General features: G+C 40.7%; 1 protein-coding gene across 3 annotated transcripts in view; it reads left to right on the top strand.

Moving 5' to 3' along the window:
- The window catches only part of tnr (tenascin R (restrictin, janusin)), a 205,598-nt gene that overhangs the window by 137,134 nt on the left and 43,554 nt on the right, over nt 1-24,910 (top strand). Inside the window, exons 9-20 of one of the 3 annotated variants that reach the window (XM_030074578.1) lie at nt 2,821-2,940; nt 3,086-3,229; nt 4,463-4,578; nt 8,678-8,828; nt 11,952-12,130; nt 12,359-12,449; nt 13,390-13,472; nt 14,357-14,459; nt 15,265-15,354; nt 17,004-17,137; nt 17,260-17,389; nt 20,665-20,931. In XM_030074578.1, the coding sequence (XP_029930438.1) occupies nt 2,821-2,940; nt 3,086-3,229; nt 4,463-4,578; nt 8,678-8,828; nt 11,952-12,130; nt 12,359-12,449; nt 13,390-13,472; nt 14,357-14,459; nt 15,265-15,354; nt 17,004-17,137; nt 17,260-17,389; nt 20,665-20,931 (1,608 nt within the window). Of the gene's footprint in view, nt 1-2,820; nt 2,941-3,085; nt 3,230-4,462; nt 4,579-8,677; nt 8,829-11,951; nt 12,131-12,358; nt 12,450-13,371; nt 13,473-14,356; nt 14,460-15,264; nt 15,355-17,003; nt 17,138-17,259; nt 17,390-20,664; nt 20,932-24,910 lie in introns of all 3 variants that reach the window. The other 2 variants (XM_030074577.1, XM_030074579.1) reach the window with 2 other exon arrangements.

Here is a 24,910-nt window from a genome sequence, read left to right as displayed (position 1 = left end):
CACTGACCTCTGTTGTCTGCTGCAATGTTACCGCCAAGGTTTTAGTTCAGTAGCTACTGCTGTATCTGCCTATGATAGCATACTGATTAGACCTAATGAGACTTTAAGACTGCAGGCGAGCTCCTTGAATAACCTTCAGCAAGTTGCCCTTTTGAAGCAAATCTTAGGAAGAATGCATGCCTAATAATGAGTTCCACAATTTTTCAGACACTCCCCCAAGTGTTTGGAGAGGAGGAGACACCTTGGGCATCGCTTTTAGTCCATATTGCAAGTAATATTCAGTTGTCAGCTGCTATTTGTAACATTGGGCAGACATTCATGTAATCATCTGTTTGAGTATCCCTTTCACATGCTCCCCGGGGGCATTTTTGGTGATTTATAAAAGCAGAACCATTGGCCCTCCCCCCCTCAAACTCCCAATGAATTCCTAAGTAAACCTTAGGTAATGTTCAATACATCATCAGTAAAGTCCAGCGATACATCATATCTGGAGAGGTGGTGTTTAATTTTTTATACTTGAATACCTCAAAGTCTTTCCCAGAATGCTATCCTACATGGGTTGAAACCTGTGCTTCTAAATGAAACTAAATAACTAAATGAGGACTAATAACTTTGTGAAACAGCGGGTTGTCAAGCTGGGCGGCTTCAGCTACCCCCTATCTTTACCCAGCAAGAGACACAAAGATCGACAGCTTAAATGTATCTGCTCTTTTCATTCATTCTGTTAATCCAGGTTTTGAAAGCAAGTTCACATGTATATGAATTTTCCATATCAGCAATTAGTCCTGCAGGATGGGCTGAAGGTGTATCATAACACATTGGCTAATGACCAACACGGTGCTCAGGCAGAATGCATCAAAATAAAGTTTGAAAAGTGATCTGCTTGAAAGGGCATATATTGTATATTGCAGGTAAATAGTTCCCAATTAGTTTTCTATTCACTTTTTATTCAGTCTGTTAAGGAAGGGATATAGCTTTATTTAAACATGGAACACATGTATTAAAAATTTTTATAGTGTTTTTTTTTTTTTTTTTTTTTTTTTAATTATTATTAAAAAAAAAAAAAAAAAAAGATGTATAGAGCCCATGCTTCTGTTTTCAAACAATTACATCAGTGTCTGAATTTAATGAATTGAAGTGACCTTTTTCTTAACCTTGCTGAGCAACTTTTCAGTGCAACTTTTCTGAAGTGTTTTAAATTGCCTCACTGGGGAGCCTGCCCCTCACTTGCTTTGGGTGTTGAAGCCTTTCAAGCGGCTCATCTGTGCAGCTTCCTCTATATCCTCCTTCAATCACTCTTCATCTTCCTCTTGGATTACTTCTTCCTCTTTTGATTCTGTGTTTTTTTTCCCCTCACATACTTGAGAAGGCAGAGTCTGGCTGATGAAATAAATCTAGCTAAGTGAATGCGGCAGGAGTTTTCCCCATTGCAGGGTCAGTCTTTCAGAGTGAGGAAGCTAAGGGCCCATATGTCGAGTGTGTAAAGTGTCCCGGTAAAGTGTCCAATGGCTCCCCGAGGAGGGCTCAGTGCTGTGCCACAGAGCTCTGTGTCGCAGGATGTAGAGATGATGAGGGGGTGAGAGGTTGTTAATCACACCATCACACTCAGTGGCTGTCCTGTGTCTGTGCTGCTGACTGCTCTGACTGTCTGCTCTTCCCTCCCCTCTGTCTCCATCTATCTGTCTCTCCCATCCGCTGTTTCTGTCTAATTTCCCTGGTCTCTCCCTGCCTTTCAGCCCCCAACCTGTCTATCTTGGTCATTTAGTCCATGATCACATCTTGTCCCCTGTCCCCTTCCCTTGTTTTCATCTCATCTCTCTGTGCATCGTGCAGGGTTTTTTTTTTTCTCCCTCACCCCATTTCCTCTCCTCTTTCATGTCCTTTCCCTTCACCTGTCCATCTTCCTCTGCATCATTTGTGGCAGAAGGAGCTGCAAACTGATCGCCTCTTGTTTACGAGCCCTCCGCATTTGCATTCAACACCACCACTCAGGTTTATGGCTTGACACTCTCCACTTCACCCTGTATGAATGCCAGTGCCTCTCGCTCTCATGTTAATACACGGCCTCCTGTTGCCACAAGTACTGGCTACATGACAGGCCGGGATGCACACCAGCACTATTTAATTCTGCTTGAGCCTGAGAGATGCTCAGCACGCCACCTGGTTTCTTTTTTCCCCCTTTGCATGAAACTGTCAGGTTGAAGACGGCATCTTTACATTATTTCACAGTGCATCAGAAAGTGCTCAGGGGCAGGGATTGGATTTGGGATTTAGGGATGTGAGGTAATTTCAGTAAAAACCCAAAAACAGACCTTTGATTGAAAGGTGCTGTAGCACTGAGAAACAGTCACTTAATACTGTGATGGAGGCAATGCACTAGCCAGTTAGCACAAATGTGACATTGTGGTAACATCAATCATTTTTAGGCCAAAAACAAATATATGTAATATGTTTCACTCACTTCTTTCTGCAGCTTTTATCCTTATACTTGGACTGGGTAATATAGCCAAAAACGTTACCATGAAAAAATGTATCATATGAGTTATATCCAAAATTATCTCAATATATATCAAATGGTTATTATTTACAGTGTGTAGGCCCTGTGTGAGGTGTGTGTCTAGTTATATTGAGTAAAAATATATTGCAATAATTATTCTTTTTTATTTCCCAACCCTACTTATACTGCAGACACAACAAAAATGTTGCGGAAATCAATACATAGAAGCATGTTATGTATTTTTTGTTATGTTAATAAAAAAAAAATAAATAATGCATCCTTTTTAACATAATCTCCCTATCTTTCTTTCTGCCTATCAACAGTGGCACCTGCCATGAATCTGAAGGTACGTGGGGTGACGGAGCGAACCATTGACCTGGAGTGGGAGGGGTCCGTCGTACTGACAGATTTCCTAGTGACCTACACTCCTAGCACACCAGGCGGTATGTACAGACGAGCAAGGGATGTTGTCTTTTTAGTCTCAAGTCAGCCAAATCGTGTTGAAAGTCTAACTTCATTATTCAAAGAGCAGTCACCGTGAATCTACATATCTGTCTGTCTGTCGGCTTCTGCATCTTTAAATCCTAGGTGTGCAACTAGAGATAAGGATCCCGGGGAACATCACCACCTGGACCATCTCAGGCCTGGAGGCGGGCATGGAGTACAACATCAATGTGTTCGCCGTCATCAACAACACCATCAGTGTCCCTGCCAGCATCACCGTTTCCACCTGTAAGTGCGGCGCTTTGGCTGTTCTCACATGCAGAGTGTTGAATACTCAGTTCTAGCAATAAAATAATAATTCACTATCTCAATGTAGGGGACCATAAAATCCTGCTTGTCACATACATGCGGTTCATACGTGTACATAGCAGTTAAATACAAGCACACATTTTGTTTTAATCTTCCAGTTGATGCTTCCAGGGTCAAGAGAATGAGAATACCACCTGTTCCTTTGTGCCAACTACTGGGTGTGATTCCTATCTGCAACACCTGCTTTGTCACTCACACACACACACACAAATGCACACTTATGTATATATATGTACACAAACACACACACACACACATATGAACAACTCTTTGAATGTGTGGTCCCTGCCTGGTGTTAATGCCAGCTTGTCAGACATCACAGCAAGGCATAGAAGTGTCTTCAGTGTTTATCAGTAATATGCAAAATCGCCCACCACCGGGATAAATAATGGCCTAATTTCAACGGTAAACATAAAATTAGGAACATCACTGGTTAAATTATCCTCCGTTTCACAGATAAGTGAATTTAATTTCAATGATAGCAGAATCTGGTGTAATAAAGTAAATTTAGGGCAATTAAGCCTGATGCAACCATTTTTCAGCGGTGATATAATTTGTTTCATTGTCCTTGCTAAATTTAATTATGAAATGATAGTGTTTGATGATATAGAAAGATTAATAGGGACAGAACTTTCTGGAAAGATTTTAGAATTATGTTAATTGAGAGTGTGGGCTACGGTTATCTTTTTTCATTATTTATTTCATAAAAGAAACAACTATAAAAAGTGGTTTATGTAAAAATAGCATCAGTAATGTTTGGATAAATCATTGCATTTGCAAAAAAAAGTACTGTTTGATTGTGTTTCGCGAGGCAGGGGGTCATGGTAATTAATATGCACATAAATGATTTGGTTTAATCAAAAACAGAGTTTGAAAAATGATCTACAAAACATCAGAAAAAGTTTCCTGTATGAGTGAAACATGGGAAAGTTGCCTGCTTTCCCCTCTCTTGGATTAAAGAGAGACTCAAATAGAGAGATAGAAAATGGGTGAGTGAGAGAGAGAAAGAGAGACAAAGCAAGAGAACAGGAAAAAAGGGCACCTGAAAGCGAACGGCACAGCATCAAACCACATCAAAGTGAGGCGGAGTGGTGATTTATGGGCTTTGCAAGGCAGTGGAGACCAATAATACATCTCTGGCTACCTCTCTAGATCTCTCCAATCCTGATGGTTTAGTCTTCAAATCCATCACAGAGAGTACAGTGGAGGTCCAGTGGCAACCATTCTACTATTCCTTCGATGGATGGGAGATCAGCTTCATCCCCAAGGTGAGGCAATGTGCACACTTGGTGTGTGTGTGTGTGTGTTGTCAGCCCCAGCGTAAGACTGCACACCATGCTAAAAGGCAAGTGCAGCTGTGTGTGTGGGAGAGGAGAGAGAGAGAAACACACAGACAACAGAACCAGAGGAAGAGAAACGCTGACTTTTGCTGATCTGTATGAATCATCTCGCATCAAAGGAACTGAGGAAGAAAATAACCAGTACCTTATAAATTCACCACCACCCATGCCTACACACACACACACACACACACACACACACACACAGATCACAACAGTAGTTTTTCATCTTGCTTGTTGACCCGTCAAATTCCTCCTGATTGGAAAGCGTTATTGTCAGATCTCACTAATGCTGCTCTCTAAATGACTTTGAGTTACTTGGCAAAGGAAACGGAGGAATTTGAAGGGGATAGATTTGGATTTTCTTGGGGGCTGTTCAACTTGAGGCCCATACCAAATTAGACAAGCGGATTGTCTAAAGCTTATTGGCTATTAGGTGGATGAGCCATTAAACCCTTCTCCGAGAATAACCCGTCCTAAGACCATAGCGGTGCCAGGTTCAAAGCCAGAAAGCAAAAACCTTTCTCTTAATTCCCTCAAGTAAACTCTTGGTACTCAGGTACTCTAGGTACTCTAATCTCATGCCCTCTCACAGTAATTGGTTTTCTCCTGCAAGGCGTTCTCTGGGGAAGATATCCTTTGGTTCGGCCAGACTCAAAGACTTAAATCTGGTGTTTAGATTTTTATTTATTTATTTTTCGTTTCATTTATTTATTTATTGTTTCAAGCTGTATTAAAAATGGAAAGTTTTCTGAATACAAAGCGAGAGCATTGGGACCCCCGAGTTTCTGTTTTCTTTTTACCCCTCCCCTCCTCTCTCTTTCTATCCAATTCTCCATGCCTCACCGCTGCCTCCCTTCTTCCTTCCTCCATCTCTCCACTCTTCCCTCATCCCTTTCTTGCTCACTTCCCATCCACCACCCCTTTGATCCAGATCTCAACCCCCATCCATCTCTACTTCTGAAGGTGCGCTCCACATCCTCCACCTCTCTTTCTCTCGCTCCCTTTTTCTATGTGTCCCTCCCCTTATCCTCCCTTTCCTCCCCTCTCTCGCTGCAGCCACAAGAGAAATCATATTAGGAGTCGGCAGTCCCACCCCCTGTGGATTTAATCCAGAAATGGGGATTGCGAATTTTGACAATCTCGTAATGGAAGTAGGCATAAAAGCTTTGGCCCATGGGGACAAACACAGGAGTTGCTACCCAGCTGAGAGAGGGAGAGAAAGAGAGAGAGGTTCAGGACCTCAGAGTTTAACCCTGACTGAGGCAGCTGTGTGTTCAACAGTGCAAAAGAATGCAACAGAGTTTCTGAGTGCTTTCCTATCAAATAATGAAACACGCTACATTATGGGCATTTAGGGAATCAGTATATTTAGTCATCAGTATATTATTTAATCAGTCCTCTGGAAAAGTGATCCCTTTATATAGTTTACTTTTTTAAAAATTATTTATTCAGTCAGACTAAAAAAAAGTCATGTAAAGTGATCTTATTTATGATTAAGTTCATGTACACTGACCAAAGAGGGCACCAGGGCTCATTCACTTTCATGAACCTGTCAAGCAAGTTCAGAAGTGGGGCAAAGCTCAAAGGTCAGGCCGCAGGACGAGGCAGTGCAAATCTGCAGTATTCTCTTGACATAAGACATTTTGTCCTCAACGGATATCGTCAGGGGCTTGAAATAATGCTAAATCATGCCTGTGGCTACAACACTGTTCGGATTGTAGTAGCGACTCACTCCACCACTCCAGGGAGGAGGACACGGTGCCAGACAAATTGCCATGCACAACATGAAATTCGACTGACTTGTGTGTGTGTGCGTGTATTAGAGGTTTTAACATGAAGCAGTGTGTGAGCGTGGGTGGGAGGTATTAGCTGAGAGAGTAGGTGACCTTGTGTAAATGTGTGTTCCAAACATTTAGGCTAAGCATGTTGTGCAGCACATTTGGATTTTTAATGATGATACAGGGTATTACACGTCGTATTGCAATAACAGGAATAAGAGCAGAGGACAGAGGAATGTGTGTGTGTAAAAGCTCATTCCAAAAATTTCATGCAGCTAATTCACTATGACCAAAGAAATTAATCTTTTATAATATTAATGATCATCATTTACCCTCTCAGTTTTGTGTGTGTGTGTGTGTGTGTGTGTGTGTGTGTGTGTGTGTGTGCATGCGTGTGTGCGTGCGTGCATGTGTGTGTGTTTTTGCTCTTGGCAATGTACCTTTAATATGTGCAAAGATATATTTTTATCCCTGCATATATTAGCTTTAATTCTGTGAGTTTCTGGGTGTGAGACATTGGAACAGGATACAAACACCCTGCTTTCCTAGCGCTCATTTATTTTGGAGACAAAATAATGATAAAATAATTGGGTTTGACCACCTGTGTTGGAGTTTAGTGATAGATTACTGATTATTCATCTACTCATTTCAAAATTAGGAGCAGCGCTCATTACAGCCACATTACACTCACAAAACTGGTGACTGCATCGTCTCTTACTTTAAAAAAAAAAAGGGACATCTGTGATTTCAGTGTTCACTGAAATCAAATAGTGTTCTATATTCTTGTCTTCTTGGTTTAACAAAAGTATTGAGAATAGTTCTACTCAGAGAAAGTGAACTCCTTTGCAATTTGTCATCTGAGATATTTTAGCGCGAACCGTCATCAGCTGAGAGGATGATTGCTAATTATGAGCAAAACAAATCAACGTGCGAGGCTGGGGTATCATTTTTCGAAGATTCAAGCTGATGTATTCAGGAAGTTACTGAGAAAATTTTATGTTACTGATGTGTTGCCACCCATCCTGCTAATTTAGTAGCTGTAATTCAAGTGATTACTACAATAATTACAATTTTAAGTCAGAAACGGAGCAAGCTGTAACATGTTCCTCTTATAATAAGCCTTCATACAGGTTTTTTGGAAAACTTGGAGCAGCAGTAGGTTTAACATCTGTCGGTCGGCAGGAAGTCCATGTGGAACACAGGCTTTCGGAGAACAGCTGGGAATAGCAGGAGCTCCATATGGATGAGTGACAGGGCAGGGGAAATGTACAGAGTGCTGCCTCTACAGAATATGGTCCCGGTGATATCCCTGTAAAATACTCGCCCGTTTTTTGCTATACAAAGCATTTGTGGAATTTAATGTGTCGGCTAAATCACCCAAAAGTTTATAAATGAGTTTAAATAAAAAGCCTCAGCACACAGAAAACCTACTGCATAGAAACTGTGTGGTCATTTTCTCACATAGAAGTTGATTGTGAAGCTGGTTTTGTCTATATATCTGTATATAATTACTAGAGAGGATTTGCTTTTATCATCCTAATTCTTTACTTCTTTAGAGAGAGCTACAGTATGCATAAGCCACTGTGATTACTTGAATCTGATTGGCTAGACAGCGTCCATTAAAAGAATATATTGGGACATACACCCAGTCAACAGCTGCTCTGTATCATTGCTCACTAATACATTCAGCTTATATAAAACTTAAGACTACACTACACTTACTTATACTATCTTAGCCATTAGCTGCCACGTGCTGCCCTTTTTTTAAAACCTCAATTACTTCAAAACTATTGTGATTATTTTCTAGCAGTTATCATTGGTATACCATTAACACCAATACTCAGCTAGCCAAGCCTGTTTTATGTGTATATAGCTGCCAATCTGGCAAATCCACGATGTATACAATGCCGTGGTTTAATAGCTGAATCAGCTAGTCAACTCTCTGTTGCTATGCTGTTCTGCATGTTAGTCTGATGTGTATGAAATTACTGCAGGCTGAAAATGTTTCAGAGTTATTGCTTTCTCAGTTAATTAACTCTCCGTATTTGTTTCACTGTTGGCACATGGCCACGGTATAAGCATGATAATGCACTTTATTCCCTATACCAGAATACATTTTTGTGCATGATCACTTACTTAGATAACGCTGGACAGGGAGTTGCTGGACTTAATGAAATAACTTGTTAGACATATATAAGGTCCAATCTCTTTTTTTTTTTTTTTTTTTTTTTTTTCTTTTTGCTCAGGACAATGATGGAGGGATGACGGCACAGCTGCCAAGCACCATCACTTCTTTCCTGCAAACTGGTCTGAGGCCAGGGGAGGAGTACACGGTCAACCTGGTGGCTCTTAGAGACCAGGGTCGAAGCCAGCCAGTCACCGCCACTGTCACAACATGTATGTATTTTATTTTAAACTATAAAACATCATCATTTAAACCACATCACTAGAGTATGAAAGGATTGCAATTAGGTCGTCAGAAGCCTGGAGGTTTCATCAAACATAAACAAAGGTCTATCTTAGCCTGTGAATATTCACCTCGCCGTGTAATGCTATCAGTACACCGGCTTTCCTTCAGTAGTTTAGTCAGTCCTTCAACTACCATATTTACCAGCAGGATAATGGACAATAAATTAAAAAATTTCCCTTGACATTGAAAAGCAAGGTACAGACAACAAAGATCCATTTACTCAAGGCACTGTCATAACATGATTGAGTATGCTATTTACCACTTACAAACACAAAAGTGCAAAGAAGTCGAGTCAAGTCACTTTTGTTTGTATAACACATTGAAATACAACAGGAGTTGACCACAAAACAAATTTACATGATTAAAATTTGAATACATAAACACTGCAAATTCACAGAAGTGAGAGAAAAAAGGCAAACTCAAGATCAAGTGTTAAAGTAAGAAATTAAGCGGAAATGAATAAAACCAGAAACACCATCAACAGATTAAACTCAGTGAGAGGATGTAAGAGATAAATTAAGAGTTGACTCAAAAACACGTGGCAACCTCAGACTGAACTAAAAGCGAGAGATAAAAATGGATTTTTAAATTTGATTTAAAAGTGTCAGTGGTGGGACAGGATTTAATCTGGGACGCGAGGCTCCTTCAGGGCCTGGGAGCAGCGACAGAAAAAGCTCGGTCACCTTTGGTTTTGAGGTGTGATTGAGGGACCGAGAGGAGCTGTAGTGAGGATGGCCTAAATGACCCACGGGCCGAATATGAAATTAACAGATCAGTGATTTATTGTGGAGCTAATCCATGTAGGGCCTAAAAAAAAAAAAAACTAATAAAATTTTACCCACGACCCTTGTGAGAATAAGCGGTTTAGAAGATGAATGAATGAATGAATAATAAAATTTTAAAATCAATTCTGTTTTTTCCACTGGTAACCAATGCAAATGAGCCAGGACCGGAGTGATGTGTTGTCTTTTGTCTTGTTCCAGTTAAAAAGTCTCGCAGCTGCATTTGGAACCAGCTGTAGACAAGAAAAGGTGGAACTTGTCAATACTCAGAGAATTACTGTATTCCAGTTATGATAAATGCATGGAAAACTGTTTCCAGGTCCTTATGAGATAAAAGACGGCTTTCCTTTGGCTGTGGTTCTAAGCTGATAAAAGCTGCACTTCACAACACTACTGACTTGTTTATTAACATTCAAGGAAGTGTCAAAGGAAAAAAAAACAAAACAAGATTTTTAACCACACTATGTGACTGTGTGTGAGTATTTTTTTTGCAAAACACACAAAAAAAACAAAACAAACAAACAAAAAAAAACAATAGTCTCAGTCTGACTAAATCTCATAGGCGTTACTGGAGACGTGACTCCCCTTTAAATAAACAAACACAAACACACACACTAAACACACATCTACAGACATAAAGAATAATGGTAAGTGTCACCTTGACATATTGGTTTGTCTCCTCCCAATTATGTTCTTAATGTAAACCTCACCGAGGTATTGCCCCCACTCCTCACCCGACTGACAGTACTTAGACAGGCATACTAGATCCAATTCAAATCTCGTCTATAACAATTCAAACTCTGCTGTTGCAGTCAAAACACCATCAATTTCCTGTCAACATTTTATGTTCTTTCCCTGGTTGTAATTAAGTAGCTATTAATAATTCATGGGGTTCTCTCATTAATTTTTCACACTGGCCGACTGCACGGCACCTTATTGGATAAAGAAAAAGGAAAAGACAAATTTGAAGTCACTCAATTATTTATGCAAAAAGATTTTCCTTCCTTGGAGACAGAGGGAGGATGAGGAGTCAGGGGCAAACCAGAGGGCTGATGTGGGAAAGGACAGCTGATGTGGGAATCCGTCCCCCACAACCGTCTTCCTCAGGCTGCTTTCTAGGACGACACTCAAGGGGCCAATTTCCAATACGTCAGGGACCAGGGTGGACCTGCAATACGTCAAGCTTTAGACTTATTTAGATCTCAGAAGTTTAAAGAGAGACTTGAAATGAGCTTATGGTCATGTGCTGACCTGTGGGTAGAACATGTCTTTTCCTTACCTAGAGATGAAGGTTTCAAAATGTGAATAATAACAGAATCACAGTATGTTATAGGTGTTTTGAATGAAAACGTCCGTGTGGAAGTGCTGTGTCATGTGATGTCTGGGTTGATTCCTCAACATGACAGAGTGCTTGCTGTCTGTTTTCCAAGACAAACGAGAGAATTGATCAAACTGATCTTTATATTGCCAAAGGGAACTGCTACTTAACGTGCGGCTCTAAGATTACTCTCCACTCGGCCTACTGACAGGACATTCTTAAGGTTTTTTGTCACAGCAAATTAGTTGTGATGTGAAGGTCAGAGGCACCTGCTTTTTCACAAACATCTGTTTTAAAGTCTTTGTAGGGAAAAAAAAAAAAAAATCAAAAACATGTTGATGAAGTAACAGGCGTGCCAATTATCACATTTCAAAATGCCCCAGTGCCCTTAGTGAAAATTCTTCACGATGGCATTGTTGGCTTTGAGAATTACAAGGCGCAGAGCAAATTGAAGTTTAAGTGCAAATCCCTCCTGTGCTGAACATTGTGAAAATGTGTTTTCCTCATTACGCCCGACGTGTTTCCTGCTCTTCACACCTAATTGAAATAAGTGTTAGGCGTTCCAATAATCAACATGGAAGCAAATTAATTATGGCTTATGTTCTGCTGCTCGCTCCGATAATGCCTGTTGTCTTATGTCAGGTCTGATAAGTTCGACATGCTTGGCTTTTAGTCAACAGCTTCCTCTGATAACAACTCCACTTCCACTGCGGCAAAAACTTGAAGCAGGGACTGTTAACATTAACTTTCAGCACAGGGCTTTAGCCTCACCCTGAGAACAGCACCAGTCGCGCAGTGGTGTGGGAGTGTACACACTGTTGGCAAGGTGACTACACCCTAATGATTATACTCCACATTCATAACACATCTGCAGTGTGTGGCATTGAGACATTCACAGGTTATCAGTTTATTTGTTTCTCTCTTTCTTGCTTTTCTTCATTGCTTTCCAGTGATTGATGGTCCCACTCAGCTGATTGTTCGCGATGTGTCCGACACGGTGGCATTTGTGGAGTGGACCCCGCCAAAGGCTAAGATTGACCAGATAGTGCTGCGTTATGGCCTGGTGGGAGGAGAGGGGCCGCGCACCACCTTCCGCCTGCAGCCCACACTCAGCCAGTACTCCCTGCAGGTGTGTGGGAGAAGAGTGTGTGTGTGTGTTGATGTATGCAGTCATGTTCCTGCATGATTGCATTCTGTCTGTGCATCAGTGTGTCTGTCATGCTTATTACACTGTTCATATAGTCTTTCAGCTGTAAATAGAGTGTGGCTGCCCTCTGTGTCTGGAGATAAAACTAATAATAAAAGAAAAATCCCCCCACAGAGATTAAACTGACCAGACTTGTATTCTGTCGTTCAGGTTCTTCGGCCCGGCTCGCGCTATGAAGTATCCGTAAGTGGCGTTAGGAAAGGAAATGAGAGCGGATCCATTTCCACTGAATTTACTACCGGTGAGGTCTGACAGCAAGCAGATGGTTGTGGTGGTGGTGTGTGTGCACATGTGTGGCCGTGTGTGTGTGTCCATGAGACTGGAACAATTGATAATTGATGTGACATACAACCATACTGGATACATTGGTGAACATCTGGTTTAGATCATTTTTGTTCATGTGAAGTTTGCACAGGTGAAAGCACATTACTTCTGGGAATGATTTCCTGATCGCCTTTGAGTGCAAACGAAGCACTGTATCAGAACAGCACGACTTTTTACAAATGTAGAGGAAAGTAGTACGCATGTGAAGTCAAAATATGTACGCTCAGGCTATTCAAATTAAGTAAAATCTGTTGGGCGACTCACAGGACATCCAACGTCAAAATTGCTTGGACGGTAAAGTTGTTAGTGTAAATGGCCATAGAGTGACAAATGACTTTTTTTTTTTTTTTTTAGTTATTTGCATGCATATTAACTTCTATAGTATTGTATGTTATAAAATATGTATATGTATATATATATATATATATATATATATATATATATATATATATATATATATAAAATGCATAGGCCTAGATTTACTTGATCTTGACTTCTATAGAGTACATACATTTTTGTGCATGTGGAGTGCAGTCAACTTGGAAATGAAACAGTGAAACAACAGCATTTAGCATCTATTTACAGTACCATGTAATAGAAACAATCATTTATTAGCTGTCAGAAAACTGTCAACAGTGTAACTTAATTACTGATGAATACTTTTTTTTTTGTCTGATAGTGTGGCTGTGTAGCAAATGATGATGTCCATAGTAATTTATACAGTATAATGTGACATATATATAGTAGCTGTAACTTTAACTGTGTCTCCTGTATAAACTGCTGATGTTGGCCTTTTTACCATTTCCAATAATTGGTCTCAGTGTCCCCAACATTGTCAGTTTTATCGTTCTTCTCAGAGATCGATGCCCCCAAGAACTTGCGGCTGGTGTCCAAGACCTCCACGACACTCGAGCTTGAGTGGGACAACAGTGAGGCTGAGGTAACTAGACCCGGGCCAAACAGTGTTTGCAACTAAGTCCAATTAAATTTGTTGACATCCCTTTAGAGTACTGAGTAGAAACCAAATTAGTCCCTCTCAGGAAAGTATTTGAATGTCAGTGCATGTATCTGTTTTTGATTCATAATGTACCTGACGCTATCTGTGTCATTCTGCTGGAGCACAACTCACCCAGCTTAACACAGCAGTCTGAGCAGTAAAAAAAAAAAAAAAAAAAAAAAAAACAAATATGAATAATTATTTGCTTGTACTATTTAAAGCAGGTCTGAAGATAATAAGGAGCTGTGCATGCCAAACCTAGAATTAGCAGCCCACTTAGGAGATGGCAATTCTGTCCTAAATTTCATCACATCTGCTTTTTGGGGCTTTTGAAAAAAAAAAAAAAAATCTTGCAAATAGGTTGTGCTGCATAGTCAGATCACAGTACAACTCCTCAGCTACCTTTGTTTATTACTGACTGTATGTTTATTATGTTCTTTTGGTATATGAGTTAATTGTGAATTTGTCCTTAAACCAACTTATACCAACCATGTCACGCAAACTCCCTTGACCATTGATACTTTCTATGAACTGGGCTTTATTTAGCCTGTTTGTGTTAGCTCTGTCCTGATGTCCTGAGTAGTTAATCATCACTCAGCTATTTGCCCAGTGATGGTGATACACAGGTAACTGAGAAGGTGGGCTTGTATTTACATGTTGCTTCCCTGGTAAATGCCACTAACTTAAGGGGGACACGTGCTATTCCAAATAGATGATTTAGTCTATCAGCAGTCAGCTGCAAAACTATTAAATCTGCTCTGGCTTCACATCTTATATGATAATATATATGTATGTGTGCTCTAAATGTTGGTAATGTTTAAATGTAGGTGGAGGGCTACCAGGTCGTGTATAGCACTTTAGCAGGAGACCAGTATGACAAAGTCATTGTACCACGCAATGAGGGAGCCACCACAAAGACCACTCTCACAGGTAAGGGAGGAAAAGGGATGTAGTGTTTTTCAATAATTCATTTACCCATTGTGTTGTTGACACTAATTTTTCTGTTATTATTATTCATTAGCAACATTTGGGGGAGTCTTTTGCTCAGTTCAGTGTTCCTCTGATGTAGCTAGTACTATCACATTGCATCTAATGTGTGCTGAAGAAAAGGACCAGTGGTTCTGTGTTCTACATGGCAGGATTATCTCAGGAGCTAACACTTGCCTGACAGGTTGCTGATTGTATCTATAGAAATGCTTGTTGTCCTGCGGGCGTATTGAGAGGCTGTCAGAAAGACGGGGTCAGCTGGGATGTTTTTCTGAAAGGCCACAACGTAGGAAAGGGCACGGCCGGCATAAGATTGGAAGGGGAGGATCTTATGTTATTCCATGGGGCCATTACAATCGATACTGTCTCTCCGCTGTCACATCCTTTGTGTCACTGTCTCATATTCTCTGTCACTCTGGCTGCTGCTCTCTCTCTCTCCCTCTGTCCCATTTTCACTGTTATTCTCTCTATCTGTATTTCTGTAGCTTGAGAAGCTCACTGTTGTTGTATTGATTTGAAACTTGACCAATTATGCTGGTGGATAAAGGTCCGCCAGGATCTGCAGAACCCATATTGATGTGCATGTTATTTACCTAGACCTCATCATTGATGGAGAGTTAACTGCTGTTGCAGTATGAAAAACTCTATTTTTTTTTTTTTTTTTTTTACTGTGTGTGTCAGAGAACGTGCACATTCTGGTACAAATTGGTTCCTTTTCTCTGTTTCCCTCCGTCTGTCTCTTCTTCAGACCTGCTGCCAGGCACAGAGTACGGCATTGGCATCTCTGCCCTGAAAGGCACCAACCAGAGTACACCAGCAACGATGAACGCCAGAACCGGTAAGTGGATTACGGTTCATGTGGAGTCTCTCAAGTCAGCCTCTCTCTTCCACAATCTTCTCCACAGACTCCCAACTGCAGTCTGTTCAAATTTGAGACAAACCCAGAAGCTGTCATGACATAGCGTTCATGTGTAGCAATCTTCACTGTGCATGGCTAATTTATTAGCAAGGCTGCAAACCGTGATGGAATGGATTTAACGCCAACAAAACCCATCAAACAAGACAGTGTTTTATATAACCAATATATCCATGGCAAGTTAAGCTTCAAGAAATTATTTCCAGTAGGACTTATTTACACGCCTGCAATGGAAATGGATACAGATGTAGGCAAATTACCAGGATACCTGCCTTCCTTTTAATATAAGCTTAAGGTATGCAAAAAATACACACACACATTTGGAAGTTAGGGGAGCCATGCATCTGTCTTGAGAGAATAGTTCATGTTTACGTGTAGAAAGCTAGTAATCTACACACACACACACACACACATACGCATAATCCACACTGAGTGGATCAGTACTATGTTGGGGATACCACGGCATCAAAGCAGAGAAATTTGCCACTTTGTTATTCTAAATCTCACTTACTGGTAGGGGTCAGCGCTCAGCCATTAAAAGCTTTTTTTTATTTTTTTTTTTTTCTGTGAAATTAAGCAAATCAGATTTTGGCAGCACTTGGGCAGTTTGAGTGAGGTTTATTTCTTTTTAATATTGCTGGCCTGGGTTAAAGTTCCCATTACAGCTTTTTTAAAACATTGATGCAAAACATTCTGTTAATGGGCCTCAGTTATTTGCTGAGCAGTTTCAATTTGCATGCCGCTTTGAATTGTCTGGCTGATGTGAAAAAAAAAAAAAAAAAAAAAAAAAAAAAAATGAATACAAATAAAAACTTTGACCCCATTTAACATTATTTTTGAAACGTTATTGCATAGAAGTGCCTTGATCTTTCTCATCATGCAGGCTGTCAAGCCCCTCTTATTTTATCCCTTTTTTCCCCTCAATATGCATGCAGTTATTTTAGTGGCTGCAGGTATTTCGCAGTTTTCTAAATTATGAGCCAGCTTTCTCCTCACTATCTGTAAAAAGCACTAAATCAATCACATTTTTGTCAAGTTGTTCCAAATGTTTGACAGAAAGCTCCAGCAGTTCATACGTTACACAGCAAGTGTGTGCTGTTGAAAGCTGAAAACATTATGCCCATTAACTATGGATCCACTTAAAGTTAGCAGAGGGTTTTTTTCCCCACCTCCGGAACACAGTTTGACAAGAGAGCAAGAGAAACAAGCCAAAGAGGCTCTGGATGAGATGAGAATAAAAGTTTAATAGTACCATGGGGAAGATGGGTCACTCCAGGAAAGAATAGGGCGTAGATAAGGATCCAGCAAACAGAGCATATTGAAGATTAAATGCAGTATACTGTATGATATCTTCACGTTTGTGCATCAGCTCCCTTGAAGATGATAGTTAAATTCTAATCAGTAATGGTTGTCCCTTTGCTGTTCATCCACACTTGCATATTTACATAGGAAATGATCTAAAACACGCTCATTTATATGTTTGTATGTATGTATTTATTTATTTTAACCTGTTTGATAAAAATGCTTCATGTTTTCCTGGCCTCTCTGAAGTCATGTGTCATCTGCATTAGGTCTGGATGTGCCCTTGGATCTGACTGTGACGGCCTCCACAGACAACACCATCACTCTGGCGTGGGGTGAGGTCCAGGGCCCCATTGACCACTACAAAATCACCTACACATCCTCCTCTGGCGTCACCACTGAGGTAAAGGAACATACACATAGATTAATACATGGTTATGAACTTTTATGGTGAAATAACTGTACAGTATCCATAGAAATTCCTCTTAAAATGACTTTTTTTGTTGCACTGTCAACCTGTCCCAGCTGACAGTGCCTAAGGATGTAACCACCACCACTCTGACGGACCTTGAACCTGGGACGGAGTACACCATTACGGTTGCAGCGCGGAGAGGAAGACAGCAGAGCACTGCAGCTACCATAGACGCCTTCACAGGTAATGGGAATAGTAAAACCAGATTTGATGTGTTAAAATGTGTAATGAAAATAGTGGGGTATTTAACCCTTTGATGCATGAATTATGAAAACCTGAGTCAAGATTTTGTATTTTTACTCTTTGTAGGGCATGAACACTTTTGTGAGTCTCCATACTTCTTTAAGGATGCAGGACTGGTATTGCCATGTCATGATACTAGTATTAATATGTTTTCAGCAACAAGAATTGCCAGTCTCTGCATAAACCTCAATGGGGGGGAGCAGCAGAGATACATATTGATACATCAGGTATCTTATGGGTACTAGTATTGATACATCAGGTATCTTATGGGTACTAGTTTATCTTTTTCCCCACTGAAGAGTGTGTAGCCATTGTTATAATATAGTAGTGTAATGGCATAAGATAGCCACTGCAGCTTTCAATCAGTCTGGCTGTCAGCTGACACAAAATTTTGTACAGTTCAGATATAAGTCACAAAGAACCAATCATAAAAGAATCAGTGTAATTGAGATACACCCCACGGAGAAAAAGATGATGAAATGGCAGCGGGGATGGGGACATTACAGGGTTTTCCTTGGAGATACAAAGCCATGCCGTCTTGTCTTTGCCTTTGCAACAGTTGGACACTCTTTCCGGAAGGGTATCAGGGGCACAGTGCAGCATGAATTTAATTAATGCAATCATCAGACAGGACTAAAATAAACTCTAGTTGTTGGTCTTCTCCTCAAATTAAAACATGAAAGAGGCTTATGCAGGGTTACCGCAGAAAACTGGGAAACAAGTTTAACAATAGCAGTGCATAATGAACTTGAATGTTGAATATAATGAACAGCAGCGCGGCAGAAGGAAAGGTGAGTAAAACTGAAAGAAAATGGAGGACCATAAAGACTTTGAAGAAGCAATTAGTGTAGGTAAATTATTCATGTCAGCTAATGAGCTTGCTACAAGTGTTCTCTAATTGCACCTCTGTTGTGCATCTAAATGTATCTATGTTTCTCTTTCTTCTAATTTCTCATTCCGCACCACTTCTCTGTCTCTCTGTCACTCTCGTGCTGCACTCTCTCCGTCTTGCTATTCCCACCCTGAGAATATCAATCACAAACATCACAGCTCTCGGCTTTCACAACTCACGTCTGTCTGTCTGTGCAGCTATCTGTCTGTTTGCCCATCAATCCACGCAACACTGTTCTTTCTTTGTTATTTTTTTCAGAGAGATTGGTATAATTTTCAGCGGCACAAAGGCTGATGGGCGAAATGATGGACATGTGCCTACCTGCTGTCAAACTTGTCATTATTTTCTTCCCCGCTCTCATCATCATCATTTCTGTGTTCTTCACCGTGACCATTGATGCACTTGTCACCATCATAGCTGTCATCATCATCATAGCGATCATTATCACAGTCACCATTTTATGTTGTCTTTGTTCTTCCTTTTAGTAGCAGCGCTCTCCAACATCTAAAGCAGAGGTACGAGAGAGAGGAAAACATGAGAGAATGATGGAATGATAGAGCAAAAGAAGCAGAGAAGAAACAATTAATTACCTGCCATCTTCTCATTCACTATTTACCTGACCATATTGGCAACATCTGCCTGCCTGCACTAAAGTGAACCCATCGTAAGGATCTTACCTGCCCCTCTGAGCTCAAAGCTTGGTTCAGACGAGACACAGAGGAGTCGCAAAGTGCAGCCTGCTTCCTTTCAGTGCCCATGTGAACAGCCAAGCTAGTGCATGTGCATGGATTTACATTTTTATTATTCTTTTCTTTTTTTGGTACTTTATTTATTAGGATTTTCTTAAAATCATATGCAAAAGTATGTGTCTGCATCCGGTCTGAACCAAGCGAAACCATGAACAATTAAAAACATTAAACTGCCCCTGGCACTGAAAGATGCCGTCTTTCAGTGGCATCTTTTTCCGTGTATGGCAAAGTTTGACTTGCTTCTTTTCTTTTCTTTTCTTTTCTTTTAACCAGCTTGGAGTACCAGATTGGTGGGATTTGCCACATAGGACAATGCAATGAGGGCAGAACATTTCAGAATTTAGTGTTCATCTGAATTGACCTGATGTGTTAAACCCACCATCTGTATTTGGCACCTGAGGGAAAGTTGGTTAGATTATAATCCATTTACAGTATGCATTCATTTACACAATTGGTGACTGATTCCTTCATTAGTCCATTCATTCATCCTTGCGTTCATTCATTCATGCACTTGTTCCTACTTGTTTCCAAGATGATGAAGATATATATATTTCTCTAACCCTCAGCAAGAATCAGGAGGAAACTGAAAGCGCAAGTCAGCATGACCTTCGATAAGGGGAAATTGTAGCTCACCTGCATTATCTACATCAACAGTTCAGAGCTGCTACCTTATAACACCCCATTCATTAACATGCAGGAGCCATCTCCATCTTCTGCGAGCTATCTGTGCTGTGACCTGCAAAAGTGTCTACGAGATGCAGTTTCCTCACGAAGCTCCCATGTCACCTATGTTGCGTCCTTGTGATTGTTGCTGCTCCTTGCGTAATTTTACTCCACACCTGTCACTGGCTTTTTGGCTCATCATTAACAGCTGAAGCCACCACTGTCATTGTTATCATGATTATCAACAACAACACCATCATCACCACCAAAACCACCATCACATTATACCGACAGTAACTGCTGAGCTCTGCCATATTTAATCCATATTCACCGTACTAAAGCAAAGCTGTAATCTCCTCAATTTAATTGAGGGTAAATTCTAAACGAAGGAGGTGGTGTTATCCCAGGACATTTTCATTTCCACACACACTGCATGCTATCTACACATCTACACTTTGTTAATTAATTCCACACCGCCCTTCATTAGTTGCTCAGTCTGTTGTATTTGCTACAGGTATATCATCTTCTGTACACATTGTACATTTTGACAACAACAGCTGCTATCATCTTCACCATCATCTCTCCATTTCCTCATTGTGAGTAGCTGCATTGCATCTTCATCCTTATGGCCAGTGATAACATTACGTTTTCTCCCCATGACCAATTACAGCATGTCATTGCTTCCTCGTTATTGCTGCCTACATTGACTCTCACCGTGGAGATGTCACCCAAGGCTAATCTTCTCAGCCCTGTCATAAACGACAGGGACTACATCTGTCCATCACCGCATGGCTTGTCTCTCATCTCCACCATGCTCACAGCTATGTTTTCTTTGCTGTTTTCCTGCTTGTGGTCGACCTTTTACCTTCCCTTGAAACTCCACGGTGACCTTTGAACCCCTGTGCCTCCAGGGATCAGGCCTGTAACGCACCTCTACTTGTCAGAGATGACTTCAGACTCAGTGGTAGTGGCATGGAGTGCCCCAGCACCACCTGCCGACCTCTTTATCCTGAGCTACAGCTCTGCAGATGGAACTGACACTTCTAAGGTGACGTTGGACGGCTCGAAGATGAGGTCACTGGTCCAGGGCCTTCTGCCGTCCACTCAGTACACCATCAGTCTAATCACAATACAGGGCGATGTCACCTCTGAGCCTGTTACTGCCTCACTCACTACAGGTGAGCTTGCTTGGACTGATGGGTAAGTAAGGTGATTAAGGTCTGACATAGATACAGCCAGCCAAACATGCACAGCATAGTAGATCATATCCACTGTTCTCACACTACATCCACATAATGTCCTCTGAAATAGCTGTGTGCCCTTGATTCATAATATATCTACACAGTTTAAGCAACTGAAACTTTGGTAAAGTTATGCAGTTAAAACAGTTTAGCTCAGTTCTGGGCAAGTTTTTGGAAAATAAATAAAAAATCAAAGAATGAACAGATTGGAAGTACCTCGATGCAGAAACTAAAACTAGATTAATGTTTCATAAGACACACAGATGACCAAAAGTGAAACACCCTGCCTGAGGAAGAGCTTTGAATATGAAATACATCAGATTTCTGCATGTATTTAAGCTTTTTTTTGTGTTTGTCTTTTGCTTACCAGTTTATTTTATGATGCACTAATTAATTTTCTATCTATCTATCTATCTATCTATCTATCTATCTGGGGCAAGGTTTTAGTCATGGTTAAATAAGAACAAAAAAAAAATGAAAATGAAAACTTCACTAACAGCAGAAAATGAGATGGGGAAACACTGTTAGGAATTCATCCAGATAATCGCAGCTGAAGGCAGAAAAGAGGGGTGTAAAGACAGGAAATACAACGCAGTTTTTAAATTAAATGTGTATTTGCAAACGTGCTGCGTAAGCATTTCATCTGCACAGGACTACAGGAGGATGACAAAGAGTTTTCTGATTAGAGATTTGCCTTGGAGGTTTCAAACAGCCAAACAGTAATCCTACAAATACTGGCTCATTTTAGTCTGCTGACGTGCCAGAGAAGCGAGGCTTGCCACGTAGAAGCAATTTAAATGTCAGTAAAGGTATATTTAAACCACCAAATAGGGAGAATGGAGGGGTCATCATTTAAACTTCTAATAGGCAGCTTATTACAGGTGAATTGTTCTTTGTGTCAGGTTTGGAAGAGAAAAGCAGCAGCTCAGGTTCAGCGATTTGTTGCTGTTTGGTTACTGAAATTTGAAGTTTGCATACAAATGCCTCCTGATGCTGCCTAAGAGAGCCGATTGGTGCTGCACTGAGATGCTTGTAAAACAGCCAAGTATGGAAAAAAGGCGCCACAATATCATTGACCCGGTGCTATTTTGTTATTTTTTCCCAACCCCAAGTACACAGTGGGAACATTTGAGGGTATCAGAGAAACTGCTGACAAAAGGCATTTGCTAATAAAGGGCAGCATAGGAGGAGGAAAATAGGAGAGAGAGGAAAGGAAGGGATTGCAAGATGAGGGGCTGAAATCTGTCTACATACATAAAACACCCACTATAAGAAAAATAGTACATTTTTGCTCCATAGTTTATGGTATAGCCATTAAAAAATACATTCATCAGCAAGCCTTCCAGTTAGCTCGCTATTGCAAACTTATTTTTCCTCTTCCCTTTCTACTTCCCCTCATTTGTATTCCTTCTGTTGTTCTTGTGCTTAATTGTTTTATTTTGCATTCCTCTGCCCTGCTCCTGCTGATTAAGACTGCTACCACAATGACGCTCTCCGTCTTTCATTTCTTTGTAAATGCATTGGTCTGTAATCTGCTGTTAATTGGCTTAGCATGGACAGGAAGTGTGGCAAAGCTGTCGGAAACAGTTGTCGTGATGCCGAGTCTGTTCACATCTGGGAAGAGAGAGAAGGAAGGAAGGGGTCGTTTCCCCTTCCTAAGGAAGATGCCAGAGAGGAAGAATAGAGTAGACTTTTATTCACTGTGTAGTGTAGTGGAGACGGAGGAAGTCAGTGATGGAGAAAAGAGAGGAAAAGAGCGATGAGGAGAAGTAGAGAAAAGAGGGAGGACAGCATTTAAACAATACAGATATTAACTCTGTTCCAGTGCCAGAGACACCTGCATGCTGTCATCTGATTACTGTGCCAGTTTTATATAATGACTTGGCAGCTCGGAGCGCTCTCTCTGTCACACACACACACACACACGCACAGTCTTCCTCTCTTTCGCTTCTCCCACACATCATGATAAGCAGATTTCATGGGTGAAATTGGATGGGGATTTTGAGACAGATGTACAGTATTTCTTGCACCTGCCTTAAGACTTTGGTAAATTTGGAGTCCTGCTTTCAAACCACTTCCTTGAATAGCAGTGCTTATGCGAGACTGCAGTCTGCCTTGAGCTGTAGAGTCAAGTGAAGTCAGATTTGTTTACGCAGGCCTTCATCACAAAACCACATCTGAAAGAACGTTGCGAAGTGCGAGCCTTCCTAAATTTAATCAACAACCATCACAAAAAACGATGAAATATAGTGCACCGGTAAAAGATAGTGTATGACATATAATCAGCGCTGCTGCTTGTGTGTATGATTTGCTCATATGTCAGTCGGGTGATGCTTGACCCATGAAACTATAAATGTTGCACTGATTAATCAGGGACGTAGCTGAAAGCCTCTGTTCCACCAGACACGTAGAGGTTGCAAATGAGATTGAGGATGAAAGAAAAGCAAAAGCTGAAAAGAGGAAACTGCTTTTTTTTGTGGCATAATGGAGCTCAGCTGTGATATGACGTGCAGTCGCTGCAGAGAGAAACAGAGCTTTTTCTGTGACTCCCCACACAGTCTGTTGATGAACAATCTTTTTAATAGTGTGTTTGCTGTTTTTAAAAATGGCAGGGGTGACCTTTTCCATTTCACGCTGCTTGCACCATACATTTAACCAGTTAGGGATATTCAGTGCTAAAACTCCACCTTGATGGTACCCTAGAAATCACATGCCATCGATTTGGCTCATTTTCCACACTTTAGAATCAAAGCCAGCTGTCAGTTACACCAATATAACAAAAATGGCAGGTTTTCAGATATGTGGTCATGCAGCGTGGTGAGAAACACGACAAAGTCTTAAAGCACTTGTACGTTAATAATAAGGCTGGCTTGATATATTGTCGCTAGTCTTGGCTCCCATAAAAACTAGTTGTAATTCATGATTTGGCCGTAATCACTGTAACCTGCAAGTGTAAGGTCAGTGTAAAGGGTTCCTGAAAGTAATTAAATCAAAATCATTTATAGCTTCCACTTTGCAATGGATCTATTATCATTTTTGTGGGGAGTCAGATGGAGGGGCTTAAAATAGATACCTCTGACTGCTCTCCAACTGTTGCTTCTTCCCATTCAACCCCTCAGGAACCTTCATAAGAAAATACACATTTTCAGTCATTATTCTTGGCAGCCAGCTCCGCCAAGCCCGACATAATTAGCAAGATATGCACACATGAATAATCACAACTTATATAAATGCTGCGGTATTTCATACTAGTGGAATTTAAATGAGTCCAAGGCCAGGAGTTATAAATTGCCCTCACTGCCTGTGAATAATAGCCATTATTCTTTTCAAAATAGGGGAGAGGGAGTGGAGAGGTGGGTTTACAGGGTGTGCCCATTTGGCCTCGTGTCCACAGTCAGAGAGCAAAGCAATCTTTCATAGTCCTCCTCTTTCTTCTTCTGTCTCTTCTCTCCCTCTCTCTCTCTCTCTCTCTCTAATAGCAAAGGACCTCCCATCAGTTTAATTGTTTGCTCACATTGTTTCCACCATAACCTTTTCCATGGCAGCTCGCTGGTCTCAGGAGACACATAAAACAAATCGTCAGCAGGGGGGAAATCTCCTTCGAGTAAACCAAGCTCAGTCACAATGCTAATGCTTCCCATTGTGTTGTTTTAGCCGGGCCCAGCTTGCATCCTCCTGAAATATCTTTTTATAGTGTTTTTTTGTTTTGTTTTGTTGCACATTTGCATAATAAAAGTGCCTGTGCTTTCACAGACGAAGGACACTTCTGTTTATGTAAATGTCATGAAGAGGGGATTAAAAATGGACAAAACAAGTGATTATGAAATGTTTGGGCATTCAAGGACTTTGATTGTCTTAGAAGTTTTTTATATGTAAATTCTTAAATTTACTTGAATTTAGTCTTATTATACTCCTG

This window comes from Myripristis murdjan, chromosome 17 (genome assembly GCF_902150065.1).
Source record: "Myripristis murdjan chromosome 17, fMyrMur1.1, whole genome shotgun sequence".
Taxonomy (NCBI): domain Eukaryota; kingdom Metazoa; phylum Chordata; class Actinopteri; order Holocentriformes; family Holocentridae; genus Myripristis; species Myripristis murdjan.
This window is presented reverse-complemented; position numbering and strand designations above follow the sequence as displayed.